This window comes from Lineus longissimus, chromosome 19 (genome assembly GCF_910592395.1).
Source record: "Lineus longissimus chromosome 19, tnLinLong1.2, whole genome shotgun sequence".
NCBI lineage: Eukaryota > Metazoa > Nemertea > Pilidiophora > Heteronemertea > Lineidae > Lineus > Lineus longissimus.
The window spans coordinates 8,243,886-8,265,686 of NC_088326.1; the positions used below are offsets into that span (position 1 = coordinate 8,243,886).

Consider the following 21,801-nt stretch of genomic DNA (forward strand, 5'->3'; position numbering starts at 1 on the left):
TTAACAAGAAGGTCAAATTAAAAACCTGTGTGACATATACTGTATGGTGGTTAGATGTACCCATGATATCAAATTGGTGGCAATCGGGCAAGAAGTTAAGGAATAATCACATTTTTAAGGTTTTTGGATTTTGCCCCCTGGTGGTCAAGTGGTGAATCATATTGGACCAAACTTCGGTCCCTAAGATCACCTGACTAAGGGGTAAATGTGTACCAAATTTGGTATCAATAGTCATTGCAGTTTAGAAACGTGCCATCGTTACATCCTAACGGCCAATTTACACCATTTGACCTCTGTGACCTTGAAAAGGAGGTCAAATCAAAAACCTGGAGGATATATGATGCACCTTTGCTAGAAGTACCTACCATATTTTTTTCAAAATTTTCCGACTACTATTGAGGGAGATATTGCATATTTTCACTTTTAACGTTTGGCCCCCTGGTGGCCAAACCATGAAACGAATCGGACCGAAACTTGGTCTCCAAGGTGTCATTACATAAGGGTACATGTGTACCAAGTTTCAACTCAATAGCTCTAACAGTTACGAAACGTGCCCTGCTAACGGACGACGGACGATGACGACGACGACGACGGACGACGGACGCCACGGTATGGGATAAGCTCACCTCTGCTAAGAGGTGAGCTAAAAACTAAACTTTTTACACCTGAGTTGTGTCGGACAGGACACTTGACTACTACGAGCTGAAATTAAGAGGGCATTGAAATTGGAAACTGAAAAAAAAACTTGGTGTGTTATCTACTTAGACATGAAACCTAACCTGTCAACAAGAAAAAAGTATCAGAAATCAAATACAACTGTCCGAGAGAATTAAGACAATCAAGTGTCCTGTCCGACACATTGATTTTCAATGTTTCGTGTGAAAAACTGAATTTGCATAATGAAGAAGTGGAAATTTTGACCCAGATTTTTTATTTCCAGTAGGTTCAGACATCTCTCTAACATGTCCAATTGATATTGACATTGATATTTTGCTAAGATTCCAACATTTACATTTTTAATACCACTTCCAAAATACCATGAAATGGCCCCCGGCCACATAGTGTTCGGGCAGCAGCTACCTCCACTGCCAAAGCGGCTAATGTTCCACTCACTACGATACTCAGCACGGCTGGGTGGAGCAGTAAAGACACTTTTGCAAAATACTATGATAAGAAAGTAGAGGCTGGCGTTTTTGAAGAAGCACTATTGCAAAAGGTGCAATAGGAATATTTGTGAAGTAAATAATTCATGGTTTTGAAAGGGACTGGAAATTGAGTAATACTAGTATTCATTACCGTACTCCAAAGTTTCATATTTTGGTTATCAAAGGTCACTCTTTGCTGTGGAAAGAGTTTCGTATTTGGTCATTATGTCAGATGGCTGTGTTTGTTTTTATTTCTTCTCAATAAAAAAGACTCGTGACCTTGAAAAGTAGGTCAAATCAAAAACCCGTGTGATATACCATCGTCATAATGTGTACCTATGATGAAATTTAGTGATGATCAAGTCCTTAGTTAGGGAGATATACATTTGTAGCACTTACCGGGTTTTCAGTTCTAGCCACCTAGCAGCAAAATCAAGAATCGAACCAGACCAAAATTCGGTCTCCCAGGTGTGATTTCCTAGGGGAATATATGTACAAAGTTTCAAGTCGATAGCTCCAGTAGACGAGTCTTGCTAAGGGACGACGACAGACGCTGCGTCATAATATAAACTCATCTCTCTCGAGGTGAGCTAAAAATCAGTGAAAACTGCAAAATGGTTACTTGCCTATATCGAGCTTGTTCCTTTTCCATGATACTTTTATCAACGAGGTAGTTCAATGGCTTTCTCATCATTATTCACGTCCATCTTGATGGGATTACTTACCTTTTAACTGTGCTGCATCCAGGGCTACTAAATTCCACGACAAATTCTTTTGTGGAAATGCACAGATGCTTCATGAAATCAAACTGTCTCAGGGACAACTGTACAGACCTAAAACAAAGAATTAAAACTCGTAAAATGCTGAGGAAAAAGGCTGAACATGCTCACGTATCGATACCATAGGGCTATAGATCTTAAAAAACAAGAAGCCCAATAGGGCCTGCCACTCAAATGATCAATACTAAATAGAACAACTATACTGTGCTGTACTTACCAAATTAATCATTATGGCAGATTTTTTTCGGTACAGGATGCGTTTGTTTCAGTCCAAATGTTGTTGAGGGATATCTGTGGGTGTCCTCACACTAGAGTTTGATAACTCTCCATGGTAGAACGATACTAATTATTCAAACTGGCAGACCATTCTGCAGGGGAATGTTTTAAATGGCGACATTTCTCCAAAGTTCCTCCAGATTGAAGGTCTGGCACATTGCCTGGACTAAATTAGAGCATGTTCATGCAGCAAGCTGAGCAATCTCAACTGGAACATTTCACTATCCTTCCTTTCACTGTTGGCCAAAATTATTTTTCGAATACACATGTACTTCTTTCTAAAGTTTTTACAAGAGGGTTGTTCATGGCTTCTTCTGTTCTGCTTGGAAAAAAGTCACAGACACTGCGAATTCTGAACTCAGTCCTCATCAAATTTCAGACTGTCCCGTGTGTAGAAAATCTTACTGATGCTTTAAAAACATTGAAAAGTTCTGTTCTATTTGTTGCATTGCATCACTGGTATTCCACCCCGACACATAATACATGAGAAGTCGATAACGGCTCTCAGGAACCTGAAATTAGCAAGTAAGGTTATCAGTGAATATACATGATATAACTAGCGTATTCGATTACTAGCGCGACGCTTGCGCGAGCAAGCACCAAGGTGCGTTCTTTTTAGTACTGGCGCCTCATCTCGCGCACACTCTGTTGCGCTCGCATCCAAAACTGCATATTTGGCGGGATTGTTAATTTATTCACACCATGACTCATAGGCAGTTAAGCACAACGCAGTGTTTTCTTTCATTATTTAAAGGTGATATGCTTCACGTATCCAGTACAGGCGAGACTATACTCCAAACATACCGCTGCAACTTCCGTGCCAATTTCTTAAGTGTCATATTTTTAGCACATAGGGTTGATGGGAGACTGCTAAAATGTGGAATCTGCCAACCAGTAAAGTGAGGATAGATACAATCATTCCCAATTCCACATTTTAGCAGTCTCCCATTGTCTAAAGCGTGAGGGGTAACTTGAGAGAAAGTAGCTCGGTATAGAAAAGTTTTTTTGAATTTTTCAGTGCACTGTCTGCCTTGACTTGACATGAAGTCGCTCAAATTTCACCATTCCAGAGTCCAGCCGGCCAAGTTTCAGCACTTTATTATCGTTCTCTCCAAGACGTCATAGATATCATATCACTGTGATTTTGATAACTTTTACCCGACTTTAAATCTGGTGGACTCTAGTGGATGGTGGCGTCAGTGGTGGACGCTGTTTAGGATGACCGGCCCAGGGTCAGGGAGGCTAGCATGCCGCATGCATGTTCGTGGTGAAACACCATGCACGATCAACTGTAATCTACGTCTACGACTAAGCCTACACAGTGTTGAGTGTAACTTCGTTGAACCAGCTGGAGTGGCCGTAATGCAAAGTTGACCATTTCGTCTACATGAGAATTGAGATGAACAACTTGGCTTGATTGCAGAATCCCTGACAAATGCTTCAAAGAGAGGTTTTGGTTAGGGTTAGCTATAGAACATTTTGGAAGTGATGGTCATTTTGTAAGGGATCCTGCAGTAATGCCAAGAACTTTACATATGATGAAAAGTCGAACTTGAGGACCCATAATTTGGGTAAGAAATTACGATTTTTACGAGTCAATAATTCGAAAGAACCACACTGAGTAGTCTCGCGCACTTCAAAAGTTTTATGACTTTTGAACACCCACTTTCCCAGTTTCCCAATAGAGGCGCAACTGTCGAAGAGTGACGAACACGAGTCCAACAGTCGTTGTAATATGCACCAAGCATTATCCGCGAGTTATATGAAAAAAGTCTTTAAATAAAAAAGATGTATTTTGGCATATAAATTACAATTTACAAAACATATCCAACTTTTATCCCCGTTTTATGGATTTCATGTTGTTCGTTCACCAAGAGAGTAGGCCTAGTGCTTTTTTAATGTTTACTTATTCATATCTTGCATGGTTTAAATTGAAATCTTAATGCCAAAATACATCTTTTTTATCTTAATATTCTTGTTTTATTAAAACTCACGGATAATGCTCGGTGCATACCACAACGACTGTTTGACTCGGCATTGGTCTTCACGCTTCGACAGTGGCGCCTCTATCGGGAAAACTAGGAAAGTGGGTGTTCAAAAGTCCCTTAAAATTATGGATCGTCACACAGGCCAGTGCGGAGGATGTCTCCAGCTGAACCATCTTGACCTGCATTCACTCATAGAGACTGGTACTTGACTGCAATTCATTCGTCATGAACTCGATTTGGGGGCGTAAGCTTCCGGTGACCGGTCACGTGTTTTTTCTGTAGGATGGGTAGACAAACTCGCCCCAGTGCCGAAATTTGAAAAAATTCAGACACTGGTATTGATCAATTGCCGACATCTTGGATGTCGGCATCCTGAGATTCAGGGTTTTGATAATCCTACGTCATCCACTGCATCATCAGTTCGGACTGTAAATCTTATTCAGGCCGAATTAGTGCCACTTTATCTCATAAAATTTTTATCTTATTAATCACTCACACAACGTAGTGAGTGTAATGGTTACGTGTATGTATAAAGTGTAAACAAAATTCATATATCCATCATGTCCATCGAATCTGAAAAAATTTGTGCAGACCCATGACAGTTCCGGTTTCGGTACAGTTTGTTGCATTCCATACGGGCCGCGCTTGCCGATCCTGCTTTCACGACGCACCGCAACCACAGTTACCAGGGCCCGGTTTCACAAAGAATCTTAAGTCTGTTTTGGTGACTTAAGTATGAGAATTTCTTAAGTTTTGTTGATTCACAAAGAATCTTAACTCGCCTAGCCGACTTAAGTACCCCAAAAACTTAAGCACGGTAGCTACCGTACTTAAGTCGGAATTAAGGACACAAAATGGCGGAAATTCGCCGGCACAACCGGCCTGTCCTTCGATATTTGATGGCCCGAGGCCCAGAAAGAGATCAGGGTTCGGAGAGCGCGATCGCTGCTGGGAACCTTTTGGTCGCTCGTGGGACCCGCTTTGATGATCGCCGCCCAGACCCTCACGTGACCAATTCTCCATTTAAGATGCTGCTACTGCGCATGCGTTATCTATGTGTGGAGCATGGTCAGGCGGTGCATCAACATGACGGCAATCTTATTTGAATATTCTATTAATAGATAAATTTAACCCTTTCGTGGTATTTACGCGCTCAACTTGGCCAGGGTGAGATCGGGTGAGATGGATCAAGTTGCGCGACTGGGTCTTCGTCAGTGGGCGGGGGGCGCCGGGATCTGTGGTTTCTTGTGATCTTGAGCTGTTATTATTATGAACTAACATGTAGACTACTATCTTCACTGTACTGCTGACATCAGGTTACTAGTATTATCGTGCTTGCCCTCTTGTAGTAGGCCTATGGACTTTTCATTTAAGCGCTAAAATTATTGAATTTTTCTCTGAAATCTACGTTGGCTGGGAAAGGACATCGAAAAAAAAAAATTCTCGGCGGGACGACTTATTAAGTCGGGGGGACGACTTATTATCTCGGGGGACGACTTAGTAAGTCGGGGGGACGACTTGGTAAGTCGGGAGGACGACTTAGTAAGTCGGGGGGACGACTTATTAAGTCGGGGGGACGACTTATTAAGTCGGGGGGACGACTTATTATGTCGGGGGGACGACTTATTATCTCGGGGGGACGACGACGTCGCCATCTATTAACACGCGGGTCACGTGAGGGTCTGGGCGGCGATCATCAAAGTGGGTCCCACGAGCGACCAAAAGGTTCCCAGTAGCGATCGCGCTCTCCGAATGCATATGGTTTTTTTCATCACACACATGCATGACATGTGTCGTGTGTCATCATGGAAGCGAAACTGCGTGGTTCAATGCTGTTGTTTGTTTATTGAAAACCGGCTGTTAGATTGCTGGAAACTTTATAATCATGTGAAGGTATCTATGCAGCCATCTATTCTAATGAATACTCGCATCCGCGCCACTGTGACTGTGCAGTTGAGTTGATCGAGTGCAGACTGTTGTCGACTGTGACTGTACGTAGTGTTGCATGTTGTTGTTGTGTGCTTGTGTGTCCACCAATGACCATCATCCATGGCATGTACAGCCTACACTACTGCTGTATGGATTGTTGGTCAGTCAGGTCTGGCCTATACTCGATCATGAGTATGCAGTATGTTCTATACTTTTCTTGTACCAATATCATCCCTCCATGCATTGCATACTGCATCCATAAAAATGCCCTCAACTCACTGAGTGAGGTGGATGTCGACCAGGGCGGGGCGCAGTCGGGGAATGATATAGTTAGTTAGGCCTAATACAGGTCAGTTTGTGTGTTGCCTAATGGTTCTTCCACTTTGATTTTAGGTTTCCCTAACGTAATCGGTGCTTTGGACTGCACACAGATAAAGATTCAAGCCCCATCTCAATTTGAGGATGTTTATGTCTGTCGCAAATCCATTCACAGCATCAATGTTCAGTTAAGCATTTGTGAATAGAACACTTTCAAAAGTCAGTTGGTAGCCCTGCCTAGTAACAAAATGTGCACATAATGTCTGTAGGCCTACACCAAAGTACAATAAACATGCATTGCATTTATTACCAGATGACCGGCTGGCTGGCTTTTTCATTTAGTCATCTTGGAACGAGATCAGGTTCACTTTCAAAGCCTGGCTCATTGGAGGCCTGATCTAGTTTAAGAGATTGCATGTCCATCTGAAATATGAATATCCTGATTCCTGGCATAGTATGAATTAAAATCATTGCTAAGTATGAAAAATTTTGAAAGTACAGTGTTTCTGCCAGAAAAAAATTCAAGAGGGGGAACCAAAGCCCAAATTCCTGGTCGAAAGAGCAAATTTTGGCTGTTTTTCGGTCAATCTTGGCAGTTGCCCCCCCCCCCCGGCAGAAACCCAGAAATAATATTTCAATTTCCACTTTTTGGTATTGCAGATGATATGTGATGCTGATCGCATTGCCACAAACCTTGTAGCCAAATGGCCGGGAAGTGTTCACGACAGTCGAATATTCAAGGTGTCGTCCATTGGCCGAGAACTTGCTAACCAAGGTAATTCAGACATGTGTGATACCCACTAAAAACAAGTAATTTAATTGATAGATAAATAATTTAATTGGAACTTTATCAACATTTATAACTAACATACATGTAGTAGAAAAGAAATTATCACATAGGCATACTACTGGATCAACAGTATCATGCTTATTTGAAAAATATATAATATATAAACGAGAAACCCCATGTTATGTATAAAATGACAAAAAACATTGATATTCTCATATTCAATAAATTAGTATAAAATTCATTCATTTTGAAAAAAATTATTACATTTACAATATTGTATTTACAATTTCAGCTCCACATGATGGATTCCTTTTGGGCGACAAAGGTTATGCACTTGAACCGTACCTGATGACACCTTATCGGAATCCAACACCTGAAGAAGCCAGATACAATGCCGCCCAAGCACGAACCAGGACACGAGTTGAGCAGGCCTTTGGCATTTTAAAGAGGCGGTTCCATTGCTTGCACGATGAAATTCGGCTGGTCCCAGAACAGGCCTGTAAAGTGATAGTCTGCTGTGTAATCCTCAACAACATTGCACTGAAGCGGCAGGATGTGATGGAGCCACTTTTGGAGAATCAATATAACCTTGATCCCATTGATGACGATACTGTAACTGGAAGGGTTGTAAGAGATCATTTGCGTGATACCTTCTTAATTAATTATGCACACCTGGAAGTAATGTGTTTCATTCACTATGGTGTATTGTGTGGCTCCGAATTGTGTCAAGGCTAGCACAAAGAACAATCGAATGACGGATGGGACCCATTTTCATGAATTTCCAAAGCCAGTTGAACGAGAGAGGAGGAAGCTGTGGATTCGGAAGATCTGGGATCTTGTTTTTTTAACCCTCAACATATTTCATGAGTATCAAGCATGTTTTCAAACCTTGATATATGGCCTTTAAGTGCTAATGCTTGATTTAAAATCTCACTTATGTAGCAGTTGAATATCATCGACTTGGAAATTTTAACATTAATCCTTAATATAATACCATTTTAATTGATAACTCTAGTCTTACATTAGTGAGATTTTAAAGCCAGCATTGGCGCTAACGTTGGTGTTAACCTAACACTTATTGAGCAACTGGGCCCATAAGTCATAGACAGTTTTTCCTAGTTACTATAATCAGGTGAAGATGGAGGACAAAAGTAGAAGTTGGTCGCTTAGGCAGACGTTACGTAGATAGGAAAAATGAGGGCCTAACTAACATGGCTCATTGAAATACCTTGTTAATTCTTCGGTTCACGGGTGAACCGTAAAGCATGAGGCGTGAGGAGTGAAGCGTGAAGCTCTATGTAACGTCTGCCTTAGGGGCATGAAAACTTGATTGACTGCAGATTTAATCCTTGTGCAGTTTAGCCATTTTTAGCTTGATGTAATCAGTTTTAAGGCCAACAAGAGCTATCTGACAGTCAATCAACTTTTGTTGCTGCTGTGCTGCCAACTTCTCCTCTTGCATGACCTCGTAGGAAAGATTTTCAAGGTCTTCCTTAGATCTTTTCGGCTTTGGTGGCTTGACCGAGGCTTTAAGCAGATTGGCAAGTTCTGCCTTGTTCATGTTCTTGTCAATGTTAGTGCTGGGGCAGCTGGCTGATCCTGCTACCCTCTTGCATGTGGACCTTGGTTCAAGAGGGGCACTTCCTCGGGCTGCTGAAGGCTTGGAGGACATACTAGTTATAGTAGAGCTAGGAAGAACAGCTGCAATTCCTCCTGCAGAAGTCTCAGCATCAGCTGATTGTAATGGTAGTCGGAAGTCAAACACAACATTCTTGTGTTCATCTTGCGTCACTGCTGTCCATGCTGAAAGTAGTTAAAGATGTGTAGAAATATGGTTCAACATCAATACATGACATTAGTTTTGCAATGATTAAAACTGTCAAAAGTTGCTATGTTATATCAATCTAAAATGATTTTTTTTAGATCGCTTAATTCCGCTCAGCTGACGTTTACTATTCAGTGAAATGAGTCGCTGTGCCTTTTATCTTGATGTGTGATGTGAACAATTTGTTGGGGAATTTTGATTGGGGGGCCTACTGTATGTTTTCTGGCATGTCCAAATAAGGGAGGTTGAGAATAACGTCTTATCGCGGACACTTATCGTGTAAAACTGTAGAAAGAGGACAAAATTTGTGTACATATGCATCTGGATGTACGTATAAGTTTCCGTGATAAGTGACTGATCTCAACCTCCCTAATCTTATCAAATCAACCTAATACATGTATGTACCTATCTCAGAGTCGAACCCACTAATAAGGCCCTTGATGCTCGGATCACCTTCTCTCATGGTGTAGTAGGCCTCTTCAGCATCAGTTGGTGGTGGTTGACGTCCCCCACCACCAGTGGCTGGATGACGCATTTCGTCCAATTTTGCCCGTGCTGAAAATGAATGAAAACAACTTATTTATTTCAGCTATTAAATGCAATACAGTCCTGATCATTTTAATCATATCAACCTCCTACATTCCTAAGATATTTTGCAAACTAATAGATAAACTAAATGACCAATTACATAAATGCAAGTATTTTCGTAAGGGTATGCCTACATGCAGGCCTTGATAAGGATTCTATTATTGTCAAAATGTTTTCATGTGGTATTGATAGTTAGCATGGTTAGTAGGCCTTCACTTTTACCTTTCTCTTTACTGGTATTGGAACAGGGCCTTATCTGACTTTTTGCAAAATGTTGGTGCTTTCTACTGAAGTCTTAACCCTACAGCTGCGTGAACTGAACTCTTGACTTCTGATACATAATCATTTTTTGTGAGAATGGTAAAATGACTTACCTCCATGCTTTATATTCTTGTACTTTTTTTCACATTCTGCACTTGTGCGCACCACTACTCCTGCAGCGCTGTACGTAAAATGATATTTCGAAACAGTTCAAGTTCAAATTTGAACTAAGATGTAAGAATGATGCTAAAAGTAACATCACACAACAAAAAAGTGCATTGCCATTGACATTTTAAAAATATCAATATTGCAGTACTAAATTGCAATACCTGGGCCATGATGCCTTATTTGATGATTATAACCGTAGTAGGCCTACTTAGCAAAACTTCAGTTCCTATATCACTTTGAAATTATCTTGTATCAGCCACTGGACTGTTCTTCTTGTGTTCATATTTTCATTTTAAAGGGACTCTGTAGACAGCAAGGTGGGCAAGATGAAGTTTAAATTAGTCGGGTCTCTCACATCTCGAAGTACATCGAAATCTTCGATCATGCTTGTACGCCGAATATATTCATATATATTAAACATGACCCAGTTTGAACTACAGTGGACACCTCCCTTAGTGGACACCTCTCTATTGAGGATAACCTCTCCATCAAGGACACTAGTTTTGTTCACAAAGTGGTTGTTTCCATTACATTTGACCTTTTTAATCAGGCACCTCTCAAGTAAGGACAGCACTTGCCAGTCCTAAGGGTGCCCTGAATAATAGAGAGGTACTGTACTTAAGATCAAGATGACCAATTTAAACTTTTTGGCACTTTGCTCCTGCCTAAATAGTCCCCATTTCTAAAATGTTGATAAACAGATATGATGATGGCATTGTCATTGATCTTGTCAACTCTAGTCTAAAGCATTGATGCACTTGTCATAAATCTTTAACTGTATTAATATTTACACTTTACAGTGAGAGAAATATTATTTTATCATTATATTGATTGATTGTTATCAAAACTCATGTTTTTATTGTTCTTATTTCATATCTGAAATCTTTTCTACGGCTGTGACCAATTAGTATAGGGGGATTCCCCAAACGCTGAGTCACACAGCAGCTGCGCTTATCTACATAATACATGCTAATGGTGACCTGATTTCCTTCTATTGGCTGAAATCGTCACACCTCCCAACCACACCTCCAAACGATCTCAAAATTAATGTTTGTTTTCTTTTGGAAATGATGTGCGATTCTGTTCGATTTCACAGCAAAAATAGGCAGTATCGTGTCTGTTTAAGGCGTGGCGAAATTTGAACTTTGGGAACACACAAATTTCGGGGTAAGGCGAGTGCATTTAGGGAAGTTTTTCAGTCGGATTGTGAGTGTCTACCATGCATCGCATCGCATGCATGCATGGTGAAGCAGACGACACAACAACATTGAGTCCGTGCACCACGGGCACAAATTTTTAGCACAAAGTTTGCCCGGTGAACATCACCCCCAGTCAAGTTGTAATATTTGTACTATGCCAGGCATGAATAACTTATTGATTTATTGGTCAACCAGCCGTGTGTCGACGAGAAGACTAAAGCAGACAACAGGGAACGATTGAACTTGAAGAACACACCTCACATCCTCGGCAACGGCCTCCCAGGCGGCCCTCTTGGAAGCCTTTGACACGCAGCCCGTCCCAATGTCCCCTATCCCACTGAAACGTCCAATGCAGTGCCTCTCACGTAGGCGAACAGCCTCCATTGGCATGGCCTCCTCCTGGGATGACCAATTTGTTGCTCTAACCCGCTTGACTTCATGCACTTCCATGTTTACCTCCATTTTTCTCGGGCGTAATGTTGCTTGGCCAAGCCTACATACACAACAGTAATGATATGGTACCAATTCCGTTCTAACCGTCGGTAGTCGCCGCCCGTATTTCCGTACATCCTTAATCTTCATCTTCGTCCTTATAATGTGATTGGCTCCTTTCGGAACGTAATTGATATACTTGGGACGCTTGGGCCCAGGGGATTTGGACAGCAAAGGAGTAAATACTAATAGCGCTTGATTGTAAGAGGGGGTGTGGGTGTGGCGCATTTATTGTCTTATCGGCTATATACATGTACATTCAGTGGTAAGTTTCAATAATGAGAGCACCATAGTTACAAAATACTAGTAATTCCTTGGAAAATTTCATCATTATGGGTCATTATCATCCGCACCGCCGAGCATCAGAAACGAAGATCAATGTGCCTCTCCCGCCATGCCCATTTCCCACGTGGTCGCGATGTGGCATTCACAATCCGACCTCCTTCATTGCCGACCAGCTGAAGAGTTCCTTGGAAACGTACTCGGGAATATTCGTAATCTCACGGAAACTCCCGAAGTCTTAGTGGAACTATCGGAGGCTGGCTGAAACGGCCGGCTCAGCACGTTTCACCTGACTTCAGTCATTTTGGGAAAACTTAGCTAAGTTCGTCTTAAGATGCTTTGAGATTCGTACTTAAGTTTTTGACTTGGCTTAGTCAAAATATTATGACTTAAGACAAATACTTAAGATTCTTTGAGAAACCGGGCCCAGGATTCCCGTTGTTGACGCAATTATTTCATGACGTCATGAGCCATTGACCAATCACGCAAGTAGATTTATTCACACCGGCGCCACTGTCTTGAAGTGTATCTAAAAATCGTCTGCTAGAACATACAGGACAACAACGTCGGCGGAGACAGTTGTGACATTTCATTGCAGACGAAGTAAACGTCCTCTTCTTCTCGATTTACGTACTTTACTTCAAAAAGTCAGTTTTAACACTACTGCACAAATATAGAGTGGTCTTAAAGTTCCATTTGGATAGAGATTTGACGGACTGATTTGGAAATTCATTCCAACCATGCAACTGTTTCAGAAATGAGAAAAAGCTCCTGGGTGTCATGACATGCATTCAATTATTATTTCACCACAAAGAGCTGCTTCTTTCAGCAGATATGAGACAGCTACCGGGGCGGGGACTATTTCTTTATGGGGCCTTTGTTCAGCGTCTCCAAGGAATTCTATTTTTAGAGTCAAATGGGGGGGGGGTTGGGGAGGCCTTCCCCCAATGTACTGACTAAAACCTGTCACTTTCAGAGAACGGGGGAGGGGGTTTGGGGGACTCATCCCCCAATGTACTGGCTCAATATGTCAGAAGGACAGTTGTGTGAGTTCACTAGAGATTGCTCTTTACATATTAACTCACACAACGTAGTGAGTGTAATGGTTACGTATGTATATAAAGTGTAAACAAAATTCATACATCCATCATGTCCATCGAATCTGAAAAAATTTGTGCAGACCCATGACAATTCTGGTTCCGGTACAGTTTGTCGCATTCCATACGGGCCGCGCTTGCCGATCCTGCTTTCACGACGCACCGCAACCACAGTTACCATGATTCCCATTGTTTCCTTCCTCGTGACGCAATTATTTCATGACGTCATGAGCCATTGACCATTCACACAAGTAGATTTATTCACACCGGCGCCACTGAAGTGCGGGTGTGGGACATCATGTATTTAAAAATCGTCTGCTAGGGTCTCATTAGGGAGTTTTTCCCAAATGTACGCGATGATGACGTGTCCCATTAACAGGACGTAACATCTATTTTAAAATGCGTTTCCAGAGTGAAAGCATGAGGACAACCCATTTGTGTCGTATATCACTGGAAACGCCCGATTGCCCTGATTCTGCAGGATGTTAAATCGGGCATTTTATTTCTTTAAATAAATCATAAGTGTTGCATTTGCTCCTAGCTCTGTTCACCATCCCAAATGGCAATATTGCCAATTGGGCCGGACAATCACGAAAAACCCCAAATATTATACATTTCGTCCTGAATAATTCTTAGACAAAGAAAACGTCCTCTTCTTCTCGATTTACGTACTTTACTTCAAAAAAGTCAGTTTTAACACTACTGCACAAATATAGAGTGGTCATAAAGTTCCATTTGGATAGAGATTTGACGGACTGATTTGGAAATTCATTCCAACCATGCAACTGTTTCAGAAATAAGAAAAAGCTCCTGGGTGTCATGACATGCATGGTGTGTCTTGCCTCTGCATTTTTGTACTCGGGCATGTCAGAGGGTTTTCAATTTTCATATCATTGAAGAAATAATCCATTCCAATCTACAAGTATATCAATCACATCATTTATTTAAAAATCGTCTGCGAGGACATACAGGACAACGTCGGTGGAGACAGTTGTGACATTTCAATTTTCATTGCATAGAGATTTGACGGACTGATTTGGCAATTCATTCCAACCATGCAACTGTTTCAGAAATGAGAAAAAGCTCCTGGGTGTCATGACATGCATTCAATTATTATTTCACCACAAAGAGCTGCTTCTTTCAGCAGATATGAGACAGCTACCGGGGCGGGGACTATTTCTTTATGGGGCCTTATTGTTCAGCGTCTCCAAGGAATTCTATTTTTAGAGTCCAATGGGGGGGGGGGGGTTGGTGGGGGGGGGCCTTCCCCCCAATGTACTGACTAAAACCTGTCACTTTCAGAGAACGGGGGAGGGGGTTTGGGGGACTCATCCCCCAATGTACTGGCTATATATGTCAGAAGGACGGGGGTTTGGGGGGCTCCCCCATGTCAAACAGTTGTGTGAGTTCACTAGAGATTGCTCTTTACATATTAACTAAGAAAATATGATCTTTATAAATAAAATCTGACAGTTACTGGTGGGTTTTAAGATGATTGTATGGAGAACTAATATGAAAAGTCAAGGACTTAGTTCGCCCCCTTTAGTAGTGTTGCGGTGCCAATCTCACAATTGACGCCTGGGTCAGCTCCCCGATGCTGCTACTGAGAATAATCTTTGCAAGAAAGTAAGATAACTTTGACGATCTTTAAACTTGTATATTCAAACTGCAAACAGCATGGACACACACCAATCTTTGTCGGCAGAGGATCTATCTCGCCAGAAATCTCCTGAACCAGGGTTTCAATGGGGACAATAGGCTTGAGGACTTGGACTTGGCTTGGTCAGTTAGAATATACTCGGGCTCTGAACTTCGGGCAGAAGTTTCACCGGTTACTGTTAGTACGACGCTTGCTAGCGCTAGCTGGCTTGCTATTTAACTCTGTTACTTCCTTCAGCAATCAGGAAAGCTCCCTTGGTTGGTTCTGCCAAATGCTGAGAGGACCCACGTTATATACCCCCAGACCAACGCCAAGAATGCATAAACAATAATTGAATTGACGTCATACAACATTCCTCGCATACCAAACTCTCGGATGACGTAGGTGATGACCTAGTTGCCGGGGAAAACCCACGCAATATGCTAATTAGGTTGAGTTGCTATCGAAACTGACCAGCGCGGTTACCAACTGGGGTGGTAACAAACTAAAGTGAATATTTCTTAACTTTGCCACTAATCGGCACCAACATCGGCCCCCCCCCCCCCCCCTAAATGCAACCTTGGAGGGCGCATTTACATAACATATAACATTATATATTCCCATGAATTATAACCCAAAAGAATTAATAAAGTCCAAATGGAATAGTCCAAAGAGTAGTCCAAAATATTAGCAACATGTACACAAGTCCAAATGAATGTCACACACATAATCCACAATTATGCGAATGCTGATGTCCTGCACTGAACTAAATAAGACACAAAATGCAAGTCCAAAACTAACGTGCACTAAAACGTTAATCCAAATCAGAAAATGTTCGTAGTTAATCCTGGTTGTGATCATCCGCAGTTGCCTCCAGCAAAACGATTTTGTTGATCGGCCGCACCATCTTATCGGTAAAGGCTGTCTTCAGCTCCACAGAACGTACCAATCCGTCTTTTCCGGGGAACGTATCGGTGACTCGTGCTAACGGCCAGTGAGATCTTGGACATGTCTCCACCGTTTTCCGAACATGTCAGCCTTTCCAAAGGTTCCGATTGGCGACGGGAATCCCTTTCCAAAAGGACGCAGCAAATCATTCGGTGTTAGCGGAAGTTGGTCTTTGGGATCGTTGGAGACGACAGTCAGCGGACGGCTATTCACGACGTTTTCAACTTCGGCAAATATCGTATCCAAGCGTTCATCATCGAGGGACTGCTTTAGTAGTATGGAGTCCATCACCTTCCGGGCAGTTCGGACGTTGCGCTCCCAGACACCGCTCATATTCGACGCTGTAGGGGTATTGAAGGTCCAATCAATGTGGTTCTGCAGCAAGTATTCTTTAAGGCGATAACTCTCATTCCACTGGGCAATCGATTCTCGCAGCACACGGTTTGCGCCGACAAAGTTGGTGCCATTGTCGGACCGGATCAGCTTTGGTACTCCTCGTCTTGCACAGTATCGGATTAGGGCGTTGATGAAGGAGTCTGTGTCCATGGACGAAAGCTTCTCTAGATGAATCGCTCGCATTGACAGGCAGGTAAACATACATCCATAGCGATTCTCTTGAGAACGTCCCCTCTTAACGTAAAAGGGACCAAAAACGTCAACACCCAGACACTGGAAGGGATACTTTGATGGTGTCACTCGTTCAGGCGGGAGATCTGCCATCTTCTGCTGCCCCAGCTTGCCGTGAAGCACTTTGCAAACAATGCAGTCTCTGAGAACTCTTTTCACCAGCTGACGGGCCTGTGGAATCCAGTAGTTCTGCCGTAAATTCGCCATAACGTGTTCTCTGCCGGAGTGCCTGCAAAGCCGCTCGTCAGTGCGCATCTCGTACGATGAGTGTTGTTACGTGGTCATCTCTCGGCACAATCACTGGATGCTTGGCTGGGTCAGGAATCGAAGCATTCTTTAAACGTCCCGTCACTCTCAGGAGCTGGTCTTCGTCCAGATACGGCTCTAGTTCAAATATTGAACTCTGCTTCGTGATGCGTGCATTTGATCTCAAGGCGTTGACCTCGTTGCTGTAATGCCTTTTCTGGAGACATCGAAGAATAGCTCGTTCTGCTGCCTTTAGTTCTTCAGGGGAGAGACGGTCATTCATCTTGGGTCTTTTCTTGTGTAGCCACTTGAGGAATCTCAAAAGATACGCCACTGCTTTGAGAAGTCGAGGCCAGCTTGAATATCTGTTGAACAGCTTTACTATGAAATCGTCAGGAACCGTCACGACCCCTCTCAAGCAGGTTAGGCTGTCCTTCTGGTATTTCTAGCCAACTGTCCTCACTCAACCATAGGAACGCTGGACCTTGGCGCCATCTGGTGTCGGACAACATCTGTTCGGCGTTCAGCCCTCTTGACGCATCATCAGCCGGGTTGTCCTTTGTCCCTACGTAACGCCACTGGCTTGGCCTTGTACCATCATGAATTACGGCTACACGGTTGGCGACAAAGGTCTGGAAACGCTTGGTTTTGTTCCTGACATATTGGAGAACGATTGTGCTGTCCGTCCAAAATGTCGACTCTTGCAGGGGCAATCTTATCTCACGACGTATGAGGTTGTCCATCTTCACAGCGAGCACGGCAGCGGACAGCTCCAGGCGAGGAATCGTCATCGGTGTCATCGGCGCCAGTCTGGATTTCGCCATCAGTATCGTACAGTGCACAGCGCCGTCACTGTTCACCAATCTCAGGTAACTCACAGCACCATAGGCATCGGCGGATCCATCGGAGAAGTGATGTAATCTAGCTTCAGTGATGTCCCCGAAATCGGTCGGATGAATACATCTTGGCACTTGAAACTCTTCTAGTTTGGGCAGGCCATCCAACCATCTCTGCCATCTCTTGATGCTGGCGGGGCTCATTTCATCATCCCATCCTTTGTCGGATCTGCATTCTGTCTGGAAGATCATCTTCGCTTCGAGGACGAATGGACAAACCAATCCCAGGGGGTCGTACATAGAGCTGGTGATTCTAAGAAGACCGCGCCTCGTGAAGACTGGTTCCTTATAGCGAATCTTGAGACCAAACGTGTCCGTCTCCGTGTCCCATTGGACACCCAGGGCTCTCTCAATTGGTAGGGAGTCGGACGTCAGGTCGAGATCTTTTATGGTCTTCGCTCTGTCTTCAACAGGAATGGACAGGAGGACCTCTTTGCTGTTTGAAGACCATTTTGTGAGTCGGAATCCTCCCAGTTGAAGTAACGTTCTCAATTCCTCAACCAGCTTGACAGCGACATCAACACCGGGTACGGATTTTAGACAATCATCAGCGTAGAAGTCCTGTAACACTGTTTCTATGGTATCGGGATGAAATTCGTTTTTATGGTCTTCAGCCGTTCGTCTCAGGGCGTAACTGCAGCAACTCGGGCTCCATACTCCTCCGAAGAGGTGAACCGTCATTCTGTAGACTTGAGGTTTCTTCTTGGGATCACCATCCTTCCAAAATAGGAATCGCAATGCGTCTCTGAATTCGGGTTTGACCTTGACCATGTGGAACATCTCCTGGATGTCTCCCATAACAGCAACAGGGCATTCGCGAAACCTCATCAGAACACCAAGCAGCTTGTTCATCAGGTCGGAGCCTTGGAAGACCTGGTCGTTCAGAGAAGTCCCAGCATATGTGGCTGCGCAGTCGAAGACGATACGGAACTTTTCCGGCTTACTGGGATTGACGACATTATGGTGAGGGAGGTACCAAACACTACCCGGTTGCGACATCTCATCTTCTGGAACTGGCTCTGCAAAGCCCTTGTCCAACAGATCCTGTATACCACTTCTGTATTTGTCGTGCAATGCGGGATCTCTGCTCAATCTTCGGCCCAGAGACTGGAGTCTTTTCTCCGCCATCATACGGTTGTCCGGCAGCTCGGGAGGCGTCTTCTTGAACGGGATGTTGAGCTGGTAATGGCCGTCCACCAAGCTGACTGACTTGTCCCACACGCCAACTACCTTCTTGTCATTTTGTGACATCTGGGGCTGGCCACTTGCAAGAGACTGGCAGGCGTCAAGTCTCCAAAACTGCTCAACTTGGACTTCCAAGACACGTTCATGGTTCATCTTCTCGGGAAGGCCAGCTTGAAAAAAGGAGCAGACAGCCGTACTGTCTGCTGGTTGGCCACCAATTGGACCGTTCAGAGTCCACCCTAGGCTGGTTCTGATCGCATACGGCTCATCATCTCGACCCCGGCGGACTTCAAGCGGAAGAATGGCTTGTGGGACATCTTGGCCAATAAGCAGCGAAACCCCCTTGTCGTCGACAGAGTTGTCGCATACTCCCGTAAGATGACGCCATCTGCCGATATCCAACTGACTCGGTCCTGTGATGCTGTTTGGAAAGCTGTCGATGGCATACACCCTGGGCAAGTCCAGCACACTTCTCTTCTTGGCCTTTCTGGATGTCGGCGTAACTTGAAGACACACTTCGATGGCATCTGTGGCTGCACTTTGACCGAGGGTCTCCAAAGACAGAGCTGTTCTTGATCCCTCCAACTTGAGCTGGGACAACAAGGACTCAGAGCAGAACGTTCTGTTGCTGCCGGAGTCTAGCAGCGCGTCTGTCTTGATGAACTCGTGCTGCCCTTTCCCCCTGACGTAGACTGAGACAATCGGCAAAGCAATGCGTGTTGAATCTTTGTTCAGTGAGTCACAGGCGAAATTCTCTGCACCATCAGTCTTGACTTGGCTGGGAGGAGTAGCAGGCTTCGCGACAGCGGCATGTTCCTTCTTTACCATGGCAGCATGCAGGAGTTGAGAGTGCGTGAGCTTGCAATCTTTCTCATGGCAGTCACTGGACCTGTGGCATTGACGGTAGCTATGGTTGCTGAAGTCAAGGCAGTTGAAGCACAACCGCTTCTCCTTCACAACCTCCAGACGTCTTGTGGGTTCCATGGCCTTGAACTTAGGGCAGGCTGCAACTTTATGACTCTGGCTGCATATATGACAATTCATCTTCTTGGTCTCGGGCTTAGCATCGCTGGTGACGGACTTGATTTTAGCTGGACTGTTTCTGGCTGCTTTGGTCGCCTGATTATCTTTGCCGGTCGCTTGCACTGTTAAACTGACGCCTGTTTTCTTCTGTGGGAAGGTTCGCTTCTTCTCAACTCTATCCTTGGCCTGTATCTTGCCAAAGACTGGATCATTTTCTTCGCCAGACACCATTTCGAGAAAGGTGACAAAGGCTTTGAAATCTGGATATGACTTTGTCCGTAGCTTCGACCGATGCGCTTCCTTTCTCCACCTCGACTGGATATAAAGGGGAAGTCTAGTTGAGATGTCTGCCATCCGGTCTTGAGAGTTGACCTCTGCCAATTTATTCATGGCCTTTAACGTTTCGTAACATCCCCGGACATCGTCAGTAAACTCCTGCAGCGCTTCACCAGAGTTGGTCTTTACTGGTGGGCCTTCAACTATCTTCTTCACCCAAGCCTTCGCACTGGTATATTCATCACCAAATCGCTCCTTCAGCAGCTCCCTAGCTCTGGCATATCCTGCTGATGGTGACATCAAAGCGCAAGGACGAATTACTCGGGCAGCTTTACCACAGCAGTATTCCATCAGGTAGTTGAGCTTGTCTCCATCTGTAACACAGGCTCTGTGCACCAGGCTATCAAAACTATTCATAAACGCCCAATACTGCATCGGCTCCCCGTCGAACTTCTGAAGACCGGTCTTGGGAAGACGCAAGGCATCGATTAGCTGTCGCTGTATATCGAGAGGAGCTGCTACTGGCACTTGGCTTGATGACGTATCAATGGCAGGGATTACATAACTCGGATGTGCTGAGACATTCCCTGAAGTAGTCGTAACATTTTGATGCGTGGCAACTTTAGCTGGCTGTGACATCACGACTGACACTGCTGGACGCGGCATGGCGGCTTGAACATCGGCAGGATGTGACATCATATCAGGCATCATCACAGGGCTGGGCTGGTACACCATCTCGGTCACTTGTTGGGACATTGTGCCTGGCACTGCTTGGCGCGGCATGGCGGCTTGGACATCATCGGTAGGATGTGACATCATCACTGGCATGGGCCGGTACACCATCTCGGCCGGAACTGGTTGTGAGATCGTGCCTGGCACTGCTTGGCGCGGCATGGCGGCTTGGACATCATCGGCAGGATGTGACATCATCACTGGCATGGGCCGGTACACCATCTCGGCCACTTGTTGTGACATTGAGGCGGCTGAGCCAGTGCGGTAATGTCATATCTGACAGTTCTTGCGTTCTGGGTCTGGTCTCTAAAAGATCCACTCTAAACGTTGAATAACTGAATCAAGAAATACAGTTTAAATCTAATCAAAACTTTGTTCACTTTGTACATTAAAACCTACACTGCCTCGGATGCTTCCTGCACCTACGGCGATCCATTCACCACTCCCGCACAACGTACACGTGCCAATATTTACAAACAGAGAGACGTCACCTGCGCCTCGGCCAATCATGACGCGAGGACAACAGATGACATGACGTAACGACAAAAAATGTAAACAGTGATGCGAGACGAAGAAAGGCCGTAGATATGTTTCAGAAAAACGATGTTTAAACTATAAAGACTGGGAATTATAAAGAAATGAACACACAGGTTTGATTCTACATTGCAAGATGAATCAAACCTGAGGCTACGTTTAGAAATAGAATAAGAATGACGGTCGTAATCATCGACGGAAGACGGGGTAAAAAGGCCGAATCTCAGCGAGAATGTACAGTGAAAATATACACGCAAGAAACCGCGCTACAATGAAAGCTCTGAATCATAAATACGGCGACAGAAATACATCTACAATATATCAAAACCTAACCAGAGAGTACAAATACATGCCTCCCGCAAGTTTGCATTACCGAACTTATCTTAAACTGAAGTTAGAAGAGAAAATAGAAGTGCGTCTGCACTGTTTACTTACATAAATTAGTTACCGGAAGAATCCCTTCCAAATATGGTCACACGTCGTCATGACGACGGAAACAACTGGTTTTCCCCGATCTCTGGCATTACAGTAAGTCATGTCGGCCGGTACTGGCTGTGG

The 21,801-nt window shown here is 44.0% G+C and overlaps 2 protein-coding genes and 1 long non-coding RNA gene across 3 annotated transcripts; 1 reads left to right on the plus strand and 2 right to left on the minus strand.

Moving 5' to 3' along the window:
- Nucleotides 1-5,981: 5,981 nt before the first annotated feature.
- Nucleotides 5,982-7,822, plus strand: LOC135502936 (uncharacterized). Its single transcript, XR_010449839.1, has 3 exons — nucleotides 5,982-6,081; nucleotides 7,096-7,210; nucleotides 7,518-7,822. It is a non-coding gene; the product is annotated as an uncharacterized LOC135502936 (long non-coding RNA).
- A 650-nt stretch (nucleotides 7,823-8,472) lies between these two features.
- Nucleotides 8,473-9,987, minus strand: LOC135502935 (uncharacterized). Its single transcript, XM_064796148.1, has 2 exons — nucleotides 9,456-9,987; nucleotides 8,473-9,028 (listed from the first exon to the last, which is right to left on the minus strand). Exons 1-2 carry the CDS (start codon nucleotides 9,583-9,585, stop codon nucleotides 8,568-8,570), a joined length of 591 nt encoding a protein of 196 aa, XP_064652218.1. The 5' UTR covers nucleotides 9,586-9,987; the 3' UTR covers nucleotides 8,473-8,567.
- A 7,002-nt stretch (nucleotides 9,988-16,989) lies between these two features.
- Nucleotides 16,990-20,952, minus strand: LOC135502787 (uncharacterized). The gene has a single exon (XM_064795892.1). The coding sequence runs from the start codon at nucleotides 20,950-20,952 to the stop codon at nucleotides 16,990-16,992; it is 3,963 nt and encodes a 1,320-aa protein (XP_064651962.1).
- Nucleotides 20,953-21,801: the final 849 nt, after the last annotated feature.

Bases quoted from the DNA above. Each gene is read 5' to 3' on its own strand.
- LOC135502935 (XM_064796148.1), bottom strand. From the start codon at position 9,585: ATGCGTCATCCAGCCACTGGTGGTGGGGGACGTCAACCACCACCAACT. The intron at 9,029-9,455 runs GTACATACATGT...AACTACTTTCAG, and splicing joins TGGGTTCGACTCTGAGATAG to CATGGACAGCAGTGACGCAA.
- LOC135502787 (XM_064795892.1), bottom strand. From the start codon at position 20,952: ATGTCACAACAAGTGGCCGAGATGGTGTACCGGCCCATGCCAGTGATG.